The sequence below is a fragment of the Glandiceps talaboti genome, chromosome 12, assembly GCF_964340395.1.
Source record: "Glandiceps talaboti chromosome 12, keGlaTala1.1, whole genome shotgun sequence".
In the NCBI taxonomy this organism is placed as follows: Eukaryota; Metazoa; Hemichordata; class Enteropneusta; family Spengelidae; genus Glandiceps; species Glandiceps talaboti.
Window position 1 is genome coordinate 24,336,675 of NC_135560.1, and position 14,221 is coordinate 24,350,895.

The 14,221-nt window shown below is 34.7% G+C and overlaps 1 protein-coding gene across 1 annotated transcript in view; it reads right to left on the reverse strand.

Moving 5' to 3' along the window:
* LOC144443408 (BDNF/NT-3 growth factors receptor-like) overlaps positions 1-14,221 on the reverse strand; it is a 73,856-nt gene that overhangs the window by 31,512 nt on the left and 28,123 nt on the right. Inside the window, exon 4 of the mRNA XM_078132875.1 lies at positions 831-905. Within this exon, the coding sequence (XP_077989001.1) occupies positions 831-905 (75 nt within the window). The remainder of the gene's footprint in view (positions 1-830; positions 906-14,221) is intronic.

The following is a 14,221-nucleotide window of genomic DNA, read 5'->3' on the forward strand; positions in this document are numbered from 1 at the left end:
ACGATTCATAACATCAAGTTCATATTAGTGGTTTAGCTATGTATCAAACTTGCCATGGATGAAAAAGTGAGGCTTTGCGTATGAAATGGCTATTTAACTGTCTATTACTTGCTAGTACAATAAGTCTAAAATAAACAAAACTCCCAAAGGACATATTATCACTGTATAAAATTGTGATCCTCTGCCACTACAGTCGAAAGACGTCAATTGGTGAAATTTCACGGACATTTAAGATGGAATGGCAATTATGTGCGTGAGTAATGTTAAAGAACCTTTGGCAACAACGTATATAACAATTATACAAGTAAAAGCATACTATTGAAAAGACACGTCTTATGAATGTAAACTTATTGCGTACATTATTAAAAGAACAAATTACCATCCCAAAGTTACATTATTCTTTTTACATTTAGCTAACCTGGCAACAACTTTTTTCAGATAATCATGTGCTATGTTGTAACCAATAAAAAAGTAATAAGCTCGTGTGAAGGAAATACAACGATGCTAGTATTAGCATCGCGTTGCATTTCCTACCAATACCACGGCTTCTTTTATGGTAGTGACTCGATGATATTCATTATACAACTACATCCCCATCTCTTATATATTTCCATATCTACAGTGTCACCCGCATTCACATTCACATTAGTGGGAACGTGGTATTAGATGCTATTGTTTTATTGAGCAAATAGTATTTTAGTCCATTTTTAAAACGTAACAATTACGAAAAGATGCCAAAGTCATGCCAAAGTGAACCTGCTTCTTGTCTTGCGATGCTCAGCAGAGTGTTATCTTGTCTCAAAGATACAAATAAAACAATATCAACTTACATTTTCTCCAGTTGTACTAAGTCTTCCAGCGATGATTCGTTGACTTCGTTCAAACCACGCTGATGTGATATAACTCTGTAAGAAGATATAAAAATCAGACGGGTTTTCCTTTATAAACATATCATATTATTGAGAGCAGTCCATCAGATGGGGTTGCTATCACATGTTACTACGTTGTAATACATGCCGATTATACAGATTAAGTATTCATCAATTTGTGATGAGGAGTGTGCATGTACACGGTCCTCTTAACCTTTGAGATGAATCGCAATACTTAACAAGCTTCGTTGGGCAGTAAATGAACATGTTACCCACTGAAATAGCTTATAATCATTCTGAAGAAAGAAACTCATACATTTGAAAATAGGTTTAAGACCTTCACTCAAGTTTTAAATGTTGCATTATTTGGGTCAATTTGTTATGATGGATAGTATCGTAGAGTTTGAAATAATAACTGAATATATTTTTATACGATTTGATGAATATGCTGAGTACATTTCAATATAGCTCGCTATCAAGAACTTGATTGAAGAAATACGTACTTCAGTAAGTTTAATAGTTTGATAGTATGAACATAACATAACGTGACAACACAGCACAATGCACATCGTCATTTAAATATTCTTACATTTATGCAAATTAGTAATTTAAATACGTATAGTATACGTCATCATAAGACATGTGGATCATGACGTCATTCATATTATCCAATCATTATCAAAGTTGTACAGTAGATTAGTTTGTTCGCAGTGCCTTTAGTTTTTCGAAAGGCGATTTCATCAAGATTTAGTGTACTTTTGTCTCAATAGATATGACAACACAAGGCGTAGGTAAAAGAGAATGAATCGAACCGTGCCTAGTTTGTTTCAAGAGATTTCATTGTTATCTTCTTATTCGTTTCCCTCCATGTAAACCAGAACAGAGTAGCCAAGGGTATAAAATGGCCGACTTAAGTCTTAGGTTCTGTTTCTGTAGATTTTATGCTTTGTAACACCAACAACGCGAATAATATATATATATATATACACACACATATATATAGTTTTGGTAGTATTGGAACTCTTTCTTGGTTAACAACCATACTACCAAAACTATCACGCTCTGCCACTGCGGTATAGAGCACTGTCTTAGCAGATTGATACTCACCGAGTATATATATATATATATATATATATATATATATATATATATATATATATATATATATATATATATATATATATATATATATATATATATATATATATATATATATATATATATATATATACATACATACTTGCATATCTTTAGGAATTCAAAAACAGTTTGTTCAAGAAGAAGTCCAATATTTAGGGGGCAAACAAACATAGTGTCGAAAACAAGATCTCGGTCACGATGATGCGTACAGTTTATGGCAGTTTGAAATTCCCTCAATTGCATAGATTACACATAATGCCTTTATATACCCCTGTTGTGTGTTGTGTGTATTTTGTCAAAGCTTCACATCACTTTCCTTCCTTTGCAAGTTATATAATTTCAATCTTCGGAATATATGCCGTTTGCGCTGTCATACCTTATTTCATTTACCAGGAAGCCATTTCATGCATTTGTTTTCAAAAAAAACAATATATGAGACTGATTTTTGTATTTCTTTTATAATCCTCCCGGTTTCAATAGAGATTTATTCGTCCACGTTTTTGATATTTTGTCAAAAATCAAAACACCCGATTTCATCGATGTCGCTATAAACTCATTACATCTGGAGAAGATAACATTCAGAGCTAACGTCGTGACAAAGCAACGTTAAGTAAGCTTACATGTCAACTATGAGTGGGTGGAGAACTGAAGGTAAAACTATGGCTCCCATGTTTCCTGTCAAATCCTCATCTAAATTCATATAATAGTTCATGTAAAATAACAAAGAGGTTCCATTTAAAGGTCTATTCCTGGTATATTTTTCTGCATCAATAATTTTGTTTTCTAGCAAAACACTTCATGTAAAGAAAAGACTAATTGTTTACAAAAACTGAAAAGTAAAGTGAAAGATGAAAGATTTTAGTGTAAGTGTGTATAGTTTTATCAATGTTTGAATGACCAGTAATGGGGTAAGTGGGTATATGACCAGTAATGGGGTAAGTGGGTATAGTTTTATCAATGTGGGTATATGACCAGTAATGGGGCAAGTGGGTATTTGACCAGTAATGGGGTAAGTGGGTATAGTTTTATCAATGTGGGTATATGACCAGCAATGGGGTAAGTGGGTATAGTTTTATCAATGTTTGAATGACCAGCAATGGGGTAAGTGGGTATAGTTTTATCAATGTTTGAATGATCAGTACTGATGTAAGACAGTAAGATTATTCAATTGGTTTCATAATACAACCAGACTGAGTGCGTTTTTAATTATTAAAACTGTTTGAAAACGTTGGTTTGGGTGTATTCGGGCCTTCCCGTGTATCGATCTATTCGGGTCATTTTCTTGCTCGGTATATTCTGGGGTATTTTTGTGTTTGGGTGTGTTCGGGGTTGTCCCGTGTTCAGATGCAATGGGGTTTTTATGTGGCTGGGTGTATTCGGGGTCTTTATGTGGCTGGGCACAGTCCCTGTAGGCTAGGTATATTTGGGGTCTTTCTGTTTATTATGTCACCAAGTAGAGTTATATATATATATTGACATTAGTCAACAATTACATTTTTTTGGTTGTAGAAATACTTCCTGACAATGACTGATTGCAACAAAGGTTATGCAAATTCTTTTGACTTCGAAATTATTCGCCATTGTTAATTATTTCTATAACCAAATTACATGTTACACAATTTTTAAAGTAATTAATTAATCATTTAAATGATCTATAGTGTGAATACGTGTGGAAATAAGTTACAATACATTTCGTATAACTGTACATTTCATAACTGTGAAACTAAAATGTTCCCTAAAGATATTGAAACTTATATCAAATGTTTTAACGAACAACAACCACAGAACATGTGCAAACCGTTACACTGTACATATAGTAAGTCTGCCATGTTACGGAGCCTTTGGTATATACAGAGGGGTGTGTGATTAGGGGTTCACTTTTTACAGATCAGCTCTCTGGGGAGAGTTAAATTTTAGAAAATGGGATTAGGGGAGAGTTACATTTTACTTTAACTCATTGTAGTGTCTAACATTGCATTATTTTGTGGGTTTTTTTCATCCCATCGCTGCCACCGGTTCCAAATCCCATTGCTGCCATTCGGGTTAGAGTTAGAGTTAGGGTTAGGGTTAGGGTTAGGGTTAGGGTTAGGGTCAGGTACTATGACATCAGCCTATATCAATCAAACTGCTGCTGTCAACCATGTAGTCAATTAACTGCCAGTTGTTGTGTGAGGAGAGGAATGGATCTCACATGTGTAAAACGGGAACAGTTGGGTAAGATACTAGTTGTGCAGATGTTGACCGCGGTACCAACAGTGTTGGGAGTGTGCAAATCTAATCGTTGGGAGTTCAGCTCAGCAAATATAATTCCAATCACAGATATTTATCAATACAGTGCCTTCAGAAACACCCACATGGCGGTAGTAGTGGGAAATAACGGTGGCAGCGGTGGGATTAAGTCCTTACAATTGAATCTGGGACTCGTGTCCTTTTACATTTCTGACAACATTTTAATCAACATTTTGATCTACTTTAACAGTCACGGTCACGTTTTAGAAAATGAAGGTTGGGGAGGGCCACTTTTTAGCATGGCGGAATTGAGGAAGGGTCACATTTTATGCAACAGCCTGGGTCTGATTTTCCCAGGCCTCCCCCTTGTAATAACTGAAGGGTCCCTTTTGATTTAATCGAGTCTACATTCGTACGATCATCAACAACCCTTTTACCAAGTCAGTGACTACATTTATGTTAGTGATGTGGAGTTCCTAGAAAGTGATTTGTCGTCCAGTAAAAATTATACCTGTGTAGGAAACACAAACCACTGTATACTAATACTATTTTGCAAAACAGTACTTCAATCTAAATTCGAAGGCATTCCCCACTGGGAAGATATACCAGCAGAACGTCGTTGCTGTATCTTGAACATACCCAAATACAGAAACACTCCGAATATACCCAAACACAGAAACAAGCTGAATATACCCAAACACAGAAACAAGCTGAATATACGCAAACACAGAAACACAGAAACAAGCTGAATATACCCAAACACAGAAACACAGAAACAAGCTGAATATACCCAAACACAGAAACACAGAAACAAGCTGAATATACCCAAACACAGAAACACAGAAACAAGCTGAATATACCCAAACACAGAAACACAAAAACAAGCTGAATATACCCAAACACAGAAACACAAAAACAAGCTGAATATACCCAAACACAGAAACACAAAAACAAGCTGAATATACCCAAACACAGAAACACAAAAACAAGCTGAATATACCCAAACACAGAAACACACTGAGAAACAAGCTGAATATACCCAAACACAGAAACAAGCTGAATATACCCAAACACAGAAACAAGCTGAATATACCCAAACACAGAAACACAGAAACAAGCTGAATATACCCAAACACAGAAACACGTTGAATATACGAAAAGACAGAAACAGGTTGAATATACCAAAACACAGAAACAGGCTGAATATACCCAAACTCAGAAACAAGCTGAATATACCCAAACACAGAAACACGTTGAATATACCCAAACACAGAAACACAGAAACAAGCTGAATATACCCAAACACAGAAACACAGAAACAAGCTGAATATACCCAAACACAGAAACACATAAACAAGCTGAATATACCCAAACACAGAAACACAGAAACAAGCTGAATATACCCAAACACAGAAACACGTTGAATATACGAAAACACAGAAACAGGTTGAATATACCAAAACACAGAAACAGGCTGAATACACCAAAACACAGAAACAGGCTGAATATACCCAAACACAGAAACAAGCTGAATATACCCAAACACAGAAACAAGCTGAATATACCAAAACACAGAAACATGTTGAATATACGCAAACACAGAAACACGTTGAATATACCAAAACATACATCCAAACACAAAAAGCCTACCAATGCCCCCGAACACAGAAATGCCCGGAATACATCTAAACACATCAAGAGCATGTTTTGCTCAGGAAAACAGGAAAGATATCAGACGGTGGGATGTGATACTAATACATACTTCCTTTGCTAAATTTCTTTCCTCACATCCGTATCTTATTCAAGGACATTGTTTATTATAGATGTCATCAAAATCTTGATGATTATTATGCAATTGCTGTCATTATAGGAGTATGTACCCCGGAATTGAAAGTAAAACATTTAATGGTAATATTGAGCGACTATAGCTTCAGCATGAAGAAAGAAAGGCACGGTGTACATCAAAAAAGTACAAAATTACACTGTGGTTTGTTTATCAGAAAAAAACTTAATACCATTTGAAACAAATGAAAATGTATGTCAAATGTTGAACAAATTGGTGTGATAACTCTCTGTGTTTTCTCTAGAACTCTTCCTTTTTTTTGCAAAAGACTCACCGCGCGCAATCAGAGAATTGTAGACACATACACAAAGAATTAAATAATTTGATGAAAAGGTACCCTCGAGCTGCATACTTTCTTTGATACATTATTCTTCGTGCGTCATTTATTTCTACTACATTTCCTGTAATATATCTTTCCGACCGTGATAAATATACGTTTCAAGTACTAGAGGACGTTGAAAGGAACGTCATTACATGTTTACAGCAAAATAATAAATTTGATGAAATATTCCTAAAATGCTCCCTTCAATTTCATTTTATTGTAATAAATATACATCTATTACTTTTTCTAGAATGAGTTGAGAGATTCAGTTGAATGTCGATCAACGTAGACATACGGTGGAGTATCAAACCAAGGCGTGATCACACGCAGTGATGGCCATATACTATATTCAACGATTTTCCATAAACATTTACAGAAATAACTTTGAAATAGCGTTCTTGTTCAATATGGATGAGACAAATACAAGTTCTTGAATATTTAAAATTGATTTCAAAGAAATGTGATTGATGTGCAATGTCTTTCAATCGAAAATATGGCAGAATCATTTTTAGATTCGAGTTAGATACCAGAATGTAAACTTTCCACGTGAAAATGGTTATTTCGAAATATACAAGTGATTTATATGTACTGCAATGCTCTGTCACATTATTCCAGCAACACGTTTTGTTAGGTACTGAAGAATAGATTCTCAATAACTTCACTTGAGCTTGTTTCACTTTTCCTTCTCTCGATTTATTGTAAAGTGACCACTATTTCTACCAACATGGCATGTTGACTAGAGTATTGCAAATCAACGATGAGTACTATGCGTCGCAAATGAAGTTGCCGTGTGGCACGTAGTTCTGTGCCAACTTTGCATTTTTATATGCATCACTCATCTTTAAGTAAACACATAATCTAATATTTTGGATTAACTGTTATGCAGTTAAGATGTAGAGGGGTAAACAATGACGAGTTAACATGTTAGCCTTGTCGATAGATCAACCACTTGGGGCGTCTAGTTCGATTTTTATATTTATATATATGTATATATATGTATATATATATGTATATATATACATATATATATATATATATATATATATATATATATATATATATATACACATATATATTTCACTATTACGCTCTGCCACTGCAGTATAGAGCACTGTCTTAGCAGATTGATATATATATATATATATATATATATATATATATATATATACATATATATATATATATATATATATATATATATATATATATATATATATATATATATATATATATATATATATATATATATATATATATATATATATATATATATATATATATATATATATATATATATATATATATATATATATATATATATATATATTACACCCGACTATTACACCCGACGATCCTTCTGGTGAAACGGTCCGTAGTGTAAATCTACAATGTAATTTCAGACTCGTCTTCTTTCATATATATATATATATATATATATATATATATATATATATATATATATATATATATCGAGCATGTCAAATACGGGAATATATTATAGTAGCCTTGTATAGAGAAATACACAAGGCTTAAGCACAATCACTACTATCGCATCCACATCCGCGTTGCTTCACTGTAACCATGGCGACGACAAGCCACATCGTAAAGGTTAAGTTGATGAATTTAGATGGATGATGCTGGTTTTTAATCAGGCGTGCAATTGATGCATGGGGCTTAAAGACACAATGAGTTGAGAGAGCTGTAAAGGTGAAATACTGATACGTAGACGGAGAGTAGATCAAAAGTGCTTACATGCCCCATCTATACAGGGATACCATTTCATGATGTTTTACACCGAATTGCCTGGGGGTGGGGGTGGGGGTGGGGGTGAAGTGATGAAGGGTCAAGTTTTGAAGGTTTAAAGGTTTGTCCGTAGATAAGAAATCGATTTAATTTATCAACCCGGCGGCAATATAATTGGTCAATGTTTATCTGTATGTATTAGATTTAGTCTTTGACTATAAACACAGATGTAACAGTTCCATTTATATTTTTGTTGAATTCATGTGTGTGTGTGTATATATATATATATATATATATATATATATATATATATATATATATATATATATATATATATATATATATATATATATATATATATATATATATATATATATATATATATATAGATCGCCCGTTCGGAATAATTAGGATTGAAACCAGGTGAACTCTACTGTGATTATTGTACACTAGTATCGTACGTACGAACGACCAGCCACTATACACTGTGATTATTGTACACCTAGTATCGTACGAACGACCAGCCACCATACACTGTGATTATTGTACACCTAGTATCGTACGAACGACCAGCCACCATACACTGTGATTATTGTACACCTAGTATCGTACGAACGACCAGCCACCATACACTGGTGTTGGTTGCAAACAAGATGCCACAATCCCCTCGGCGAATTTGTTTATATGTTTGGAGGTGTAGGCAAACAAGATCATACCACTCTTGTAAGTCTTCGGGAAATGACTGTTTGGACTGACTGCCTCTCTTCTGACCATGATTGTAAACACCTACACAATATCCTAGGCGGGAGTTTTTATTCATAACATGTCAATTTCATACAACTTGTTTATTTTATTTTATTTTATTTTATTTCTGGCTTCTTTTTTTTGTGTCTTTGTTTTCTTTTCTTTTTTTTTTTACAAATAATAACCTACAGCTGTCGAGTAAACACGTTTCCACTGCAATGGATGAGCAGACCAGTGGAGTTTTGAATCAGTTGCTTGGCAAACAAAGCAGTTTTCATTCGAGAATGGTTGCAATGTTCAATGTGTCTGTCTTGATATTAGATGATGTAAACATATTGATTTGACATCATTGGCCTGCATCCCTGTATATAACAAGATATGTTAGGTCAAAACAGGACAGTATTAAGAATAAGCAATAACGGTTTTACTGTTGTAGTCGTTTTACAAAGACGGAGTAAAGAATAAGTGAGACTTTGAGTGTTACGTCCTTTTCGCTTTCGTTAGTTTTGGTCTTTAAAATAAATATTTGGATTTTTGTTTATTTTGCTTTTGTTTAGTTTGTTTTGGCTTACTCTGGTTTGGGTTGGCTTACTCTGGTTTGTTTTGGCTTACTCTGGTTTGTTTTGGCTTACTCTGGTTTGTTTTGGCTTACTCTGCTTTGGGTTGGCTTACTCTGGTTTGGGTTGGCTTACTCTGGTTTGTTTTGGCTTACTCTGGTTTGTTTTGGCTTACTCTGGTTTGTTTTGGCTTACTCTGCTTTGGGTTGGCTTACTCTGGTTTGGGTTGGCTTACTCTGGTTTGTTTTGGCTTACTCTGGTTTGTTTTGGCTTACTCTGGTTTGGGTTGGCTTACTCTGGTTTGTTTTGGCTTACTCTGGTTTGGGTTGGCTTACTCTGGTTTGTTTTGGCTTACTCTGGTTTGTTTTGGCTTACTCTGCTTTGGGTTGGCTTACTCTGGTTTGGGTTGGCTTACTCTGGTTTGTTTTGGCTTACTCTGGTTTGTTTTGGCTTACTCTGGTTTGGGTTGGCTTACTCTGGTTTGTTTTGGCTTACTCTGGTTTGGGTTGGCTTACTCTGGTTTGTTTTGGCTTACTCTGGTTTGGGTTGGCTTACTCTGGTTTGTTTTGGCTTACTCTGGTTTGTTTTGGCTTACTCTGGTTTGTTTTGGCTTACTCTGGTTTGTTTTGGCTTACTCTGGTTTGTTTTGGCTTACTCTGGTTTGGGTTGGCTTACTCTGGTTTGTTTTGGCTTACTCTGGTTTGGGTTGGCCTACTCTGGTTTGGGTTGGCTTACTCTGGTTTGTTTTGGCTTACTCTGGTTTGTTTTGGCTTACTCTGGTTTGTTTTGGCTTACTCTGGTTTGGGTTGGCTTACTCTGGTTTGGGTTGGCTTACTCTGGTTTGTTTTGGCTTACTCTGGTTTGTTTTGGCTTACTCTGGTTTGGGTTGGCTTACTCTGGTTTGTTTTGGCTTACTCTGGTTTGGGTTGGCTTACTCTGGTTTGTTTTGGCTTACTCTGGTTTGGTTTGGGTTGGCTTTCTCTGGTTTGTTTTGGCTTACTCTGGTTTGGAATGGCTCGGTTACTTTGTTTTGCACTGTTTGCTTTGCTTTGCTTTGCTTTGGTTTAGATTGGCTTGGTTATTTTGTTTACGTCGTTTGTTTTGATTTGCTTTGGTTTAAATTTGGCATGGTCACGTTAAATTATGTTGCATTGTTTATTTTTTTTGTCATGTATTTATTTTATTAATTTGGGAGTTTACGAGCTCACTAACTTTCGAGTTCAGAGCTGTGTTGGATAACATAATTTACTTCCATGGGTCGACTTCGTTATCTGATAGACCTCTTTGTTTACAAAATTAAAGATGATGCTACACAAAGATAACAGCACATATATTTCTTTCCATGTACTAGCATACAATCGATAACTCCTAGACATCACATTATCTGACAGATATTTCTTTCCATGTACTAGCATACAATCGATAACTCCTAGACATCACATTATCTGACAGATATTTCTTTCCATGTACTAGCATACAATCGATAACTCCTAGACATCACATTATCTGACAGATATTTCTTTCCATGTACTAGCATACAATCGATAACTCCTAGACATCACATTATCTGACAGATATTTCTTTCCATGTACTAGCATACAATCGATAACTCCTAGACATCACATTATCTGACAGATATTTCTTTCCATGTACTAGCATACAATCGATAACTCCTAGACATCACATTATCTGACAGATATTTCTTTCCATGTACTAGCATACAATCGATAACTCCTAGACATCACATTATCTGACAGATATTTCTTTCCATGTACTAGCATACAATCGATAACTCCTAGACATCACATTATCTGACAGATATTTCTTTCCATGTACTAGCATACAATCGATAACTCCTAGACATCACATTATCTGACAGATATTTCTTTCCATGTACTAGCATACAATCGATAACTCCTAGACATCACATTATCTGACAGATATTTCTTTCCATGTACTAGTATACAATCGATAACTCCTAGACATCACATTATCTGACAGATATTTCTTTCCATGTACTAGCATACAATCGATAACTCCTAGACATCACATTATCTGACAGATATTTCTTTCCATGTACTAGCATACAATCGATAACTCCTAGACATCACATTATCTGACAGATATTCGATGATATCGAAGAGTAGCTGTGATTATCACAACTGACAGGCCATACTTTTAATACACTTCGTCCCGACACACTGTGTTTACAGTAACATAGACAGCTATCGATTACGTTAAAATGCTAGAGGGCATTATCCATAGTAACCCGGTTCTTCTACTACGTCATTGACCCAGCTACCTAAGATTACTACCGACAACAAATTAAGTTAGTCTTGCTTCACTTACTAGATTCTTAGAGTCAAGCAGTGCACGGTAAAGCAATGAAAGCCAACAGTAGTAGTAGTAGTAGTAGTAGTAGTAGTAGTAGTAGTAGTAGTAGTAGTAGTAGTAGCAGTAGCAACAGAGAAAATGATATATTGAATGTAAAATAATAACATGAATAAAAACAAATATACTGGAATACAGAAAAAGCAGAAATTCAAATGATAATATTACCCATGAAAAAGAACACAATTTGAACAAATTATCACAAAGTATATGAACATACCGTACGAAAACACATATATGTAAGTACATACATACATACATACATACATACATACATACATACATACATACATACACACACACACACACACACACACACACACACACACACACACACACACACACACACACACACACTCACTCACAAAATAAGAAATGTAAATAATAAATGATTTTACCTTACTGAATTTATTTTACAGCCACAAAATAAAAAAGGTGGAAATATACAATTGAATACAGTCATGTACATTTGGTATGTTAGACTAACATATTAATTTCTGGCAAGGACGGCGTTTATTTATTTTAATGAATGGACAATTTAGTTTGTTATCCATACCAGAAACAGACACACTGTTTAAATTAATTTTAGGGAAATTTGAAATGTCGTAGGCACGTTTGTATTTGCAATAAATAAGGCGATCAAATGGCGTAGACTGTTTTATATTAAATATCGACTTGTAACATTACACACATACTTCATATAATTCAATACTCATCAATACAGACGTTTGATTTTGAAACGAATATTTTGATATAAAAATCAATTTTGCCACAATGTTGTTGATCGGTAGAGACAGGTAGACGCACCGTAGTAAAGATGTGGAGTGAAGTGGGTTGGAGAGTTTGAGTACAAGTAATCCATTAACCATAAACATCACTTCAACAACGTACAGGCGTCTTTTGGACGGAAAATGTGAGACGTTGTAATGTGTTATATTACATGAAACGTTTTAATACGTCATTCAAATTTGATTTAGTACTGCGACTTTAATATTAGATACAGAAACTTTCTCATAATTTATTGAGACGTTTTTGGTAGAGTGTACGTAAAGATTGTCTCCCTTCTATTTAAGTCAGATAAAACATACTTTATTTTAACATAAAAACGTCACAGTATGTACTCTGTGCATGCGTGCGTGCGTGAGTGAATGTGTGTGTATGTGTATGTATGTATGTGTGTGTGTGTGTGTGTCTGTCTGTCTGTCTTTGTCTGTCTGTCTGTCTGTATGTATGTATGTATGTATGTATGTATGTATGTATGTATGTATGTATGTATGTATGTATGTGTGTATGTATGTATGTATGTATGTATGTATGTATGTATGTATGTATGTATGTATGTATGTATGTATGTATGTATGTATGTATGTATGTATGTATGTATGTATGTATGTATGTATGTATGTATGTATGTGTGTATGTATGTATGTATGTATGTATGTATGTATGTATGTATGTATGTATGTATGTATGTATGTATGTATGTATGTATGTATGTATGTATGTATGTATGTATGTATGTGTGTGTGTGTGTGTGTAAATCCTGACATTTCCTTATAAAATATTGTCAATTCGAATACATGAAGTCTAATAAATCTAGTCAGTTCGAATACATGATGTCCAATAAATCTAGTCAGTTCGAACGTCTGGTGAAGCCATCCAGCTCGTACCAGGACCAAAACACACTTATCGCTAAACAACTAATCTCTAAATGCTGATAAATTGATGCTAATTGTTACATTTATCTTGCGAAAAGTTTTAATAAGTCTACTTTTTATTCTAGTCCAAAATTATGTGTAGACGACTCATGAAAGTACATAAAATGAAGGTAGGACATTGGATGTGGGCAGTTTCTAAGGTTACCACACTGAGAGGAACGGGTATCATTTTCCGATATGTGAACTTCGTGAAGTATGTCAACCAAGTAGCCATGGAAACGGCTTTGATGGAGACAGTTGCCTTCTGCTACGAATGATGGAACCCGACCTGACAAACTGCAGTGCCAATATTGAACGCTATATGAAATGAAAGTCGCGTGAATTCCTCAAACTAAAGACTGCTTTTGGATGTGTGCTAAAGTATCTTTCTAACTAGCCAGGGTTGCAGTGATATTTGAAGTGTAACCATAGCAACAAGAGATAATGACATAGAACGTCATAGCGAATCATTGTAATATTCACGATTAGAAATGATTCGTGCCTAACTTGTTAAGATTTGGATAAACACATACAAAATGCTAGTCGTATAATGAAATATCTAAGGTCAGGTGAACGTTGTGACTGGTAAGCATTTACGCTGTGATAATAGCGATCGCAACTATGGAAATCCATTTTGTATGATTGAAATGATAAGAGAACCTGTATGCTGATTTATCGGATGTTAA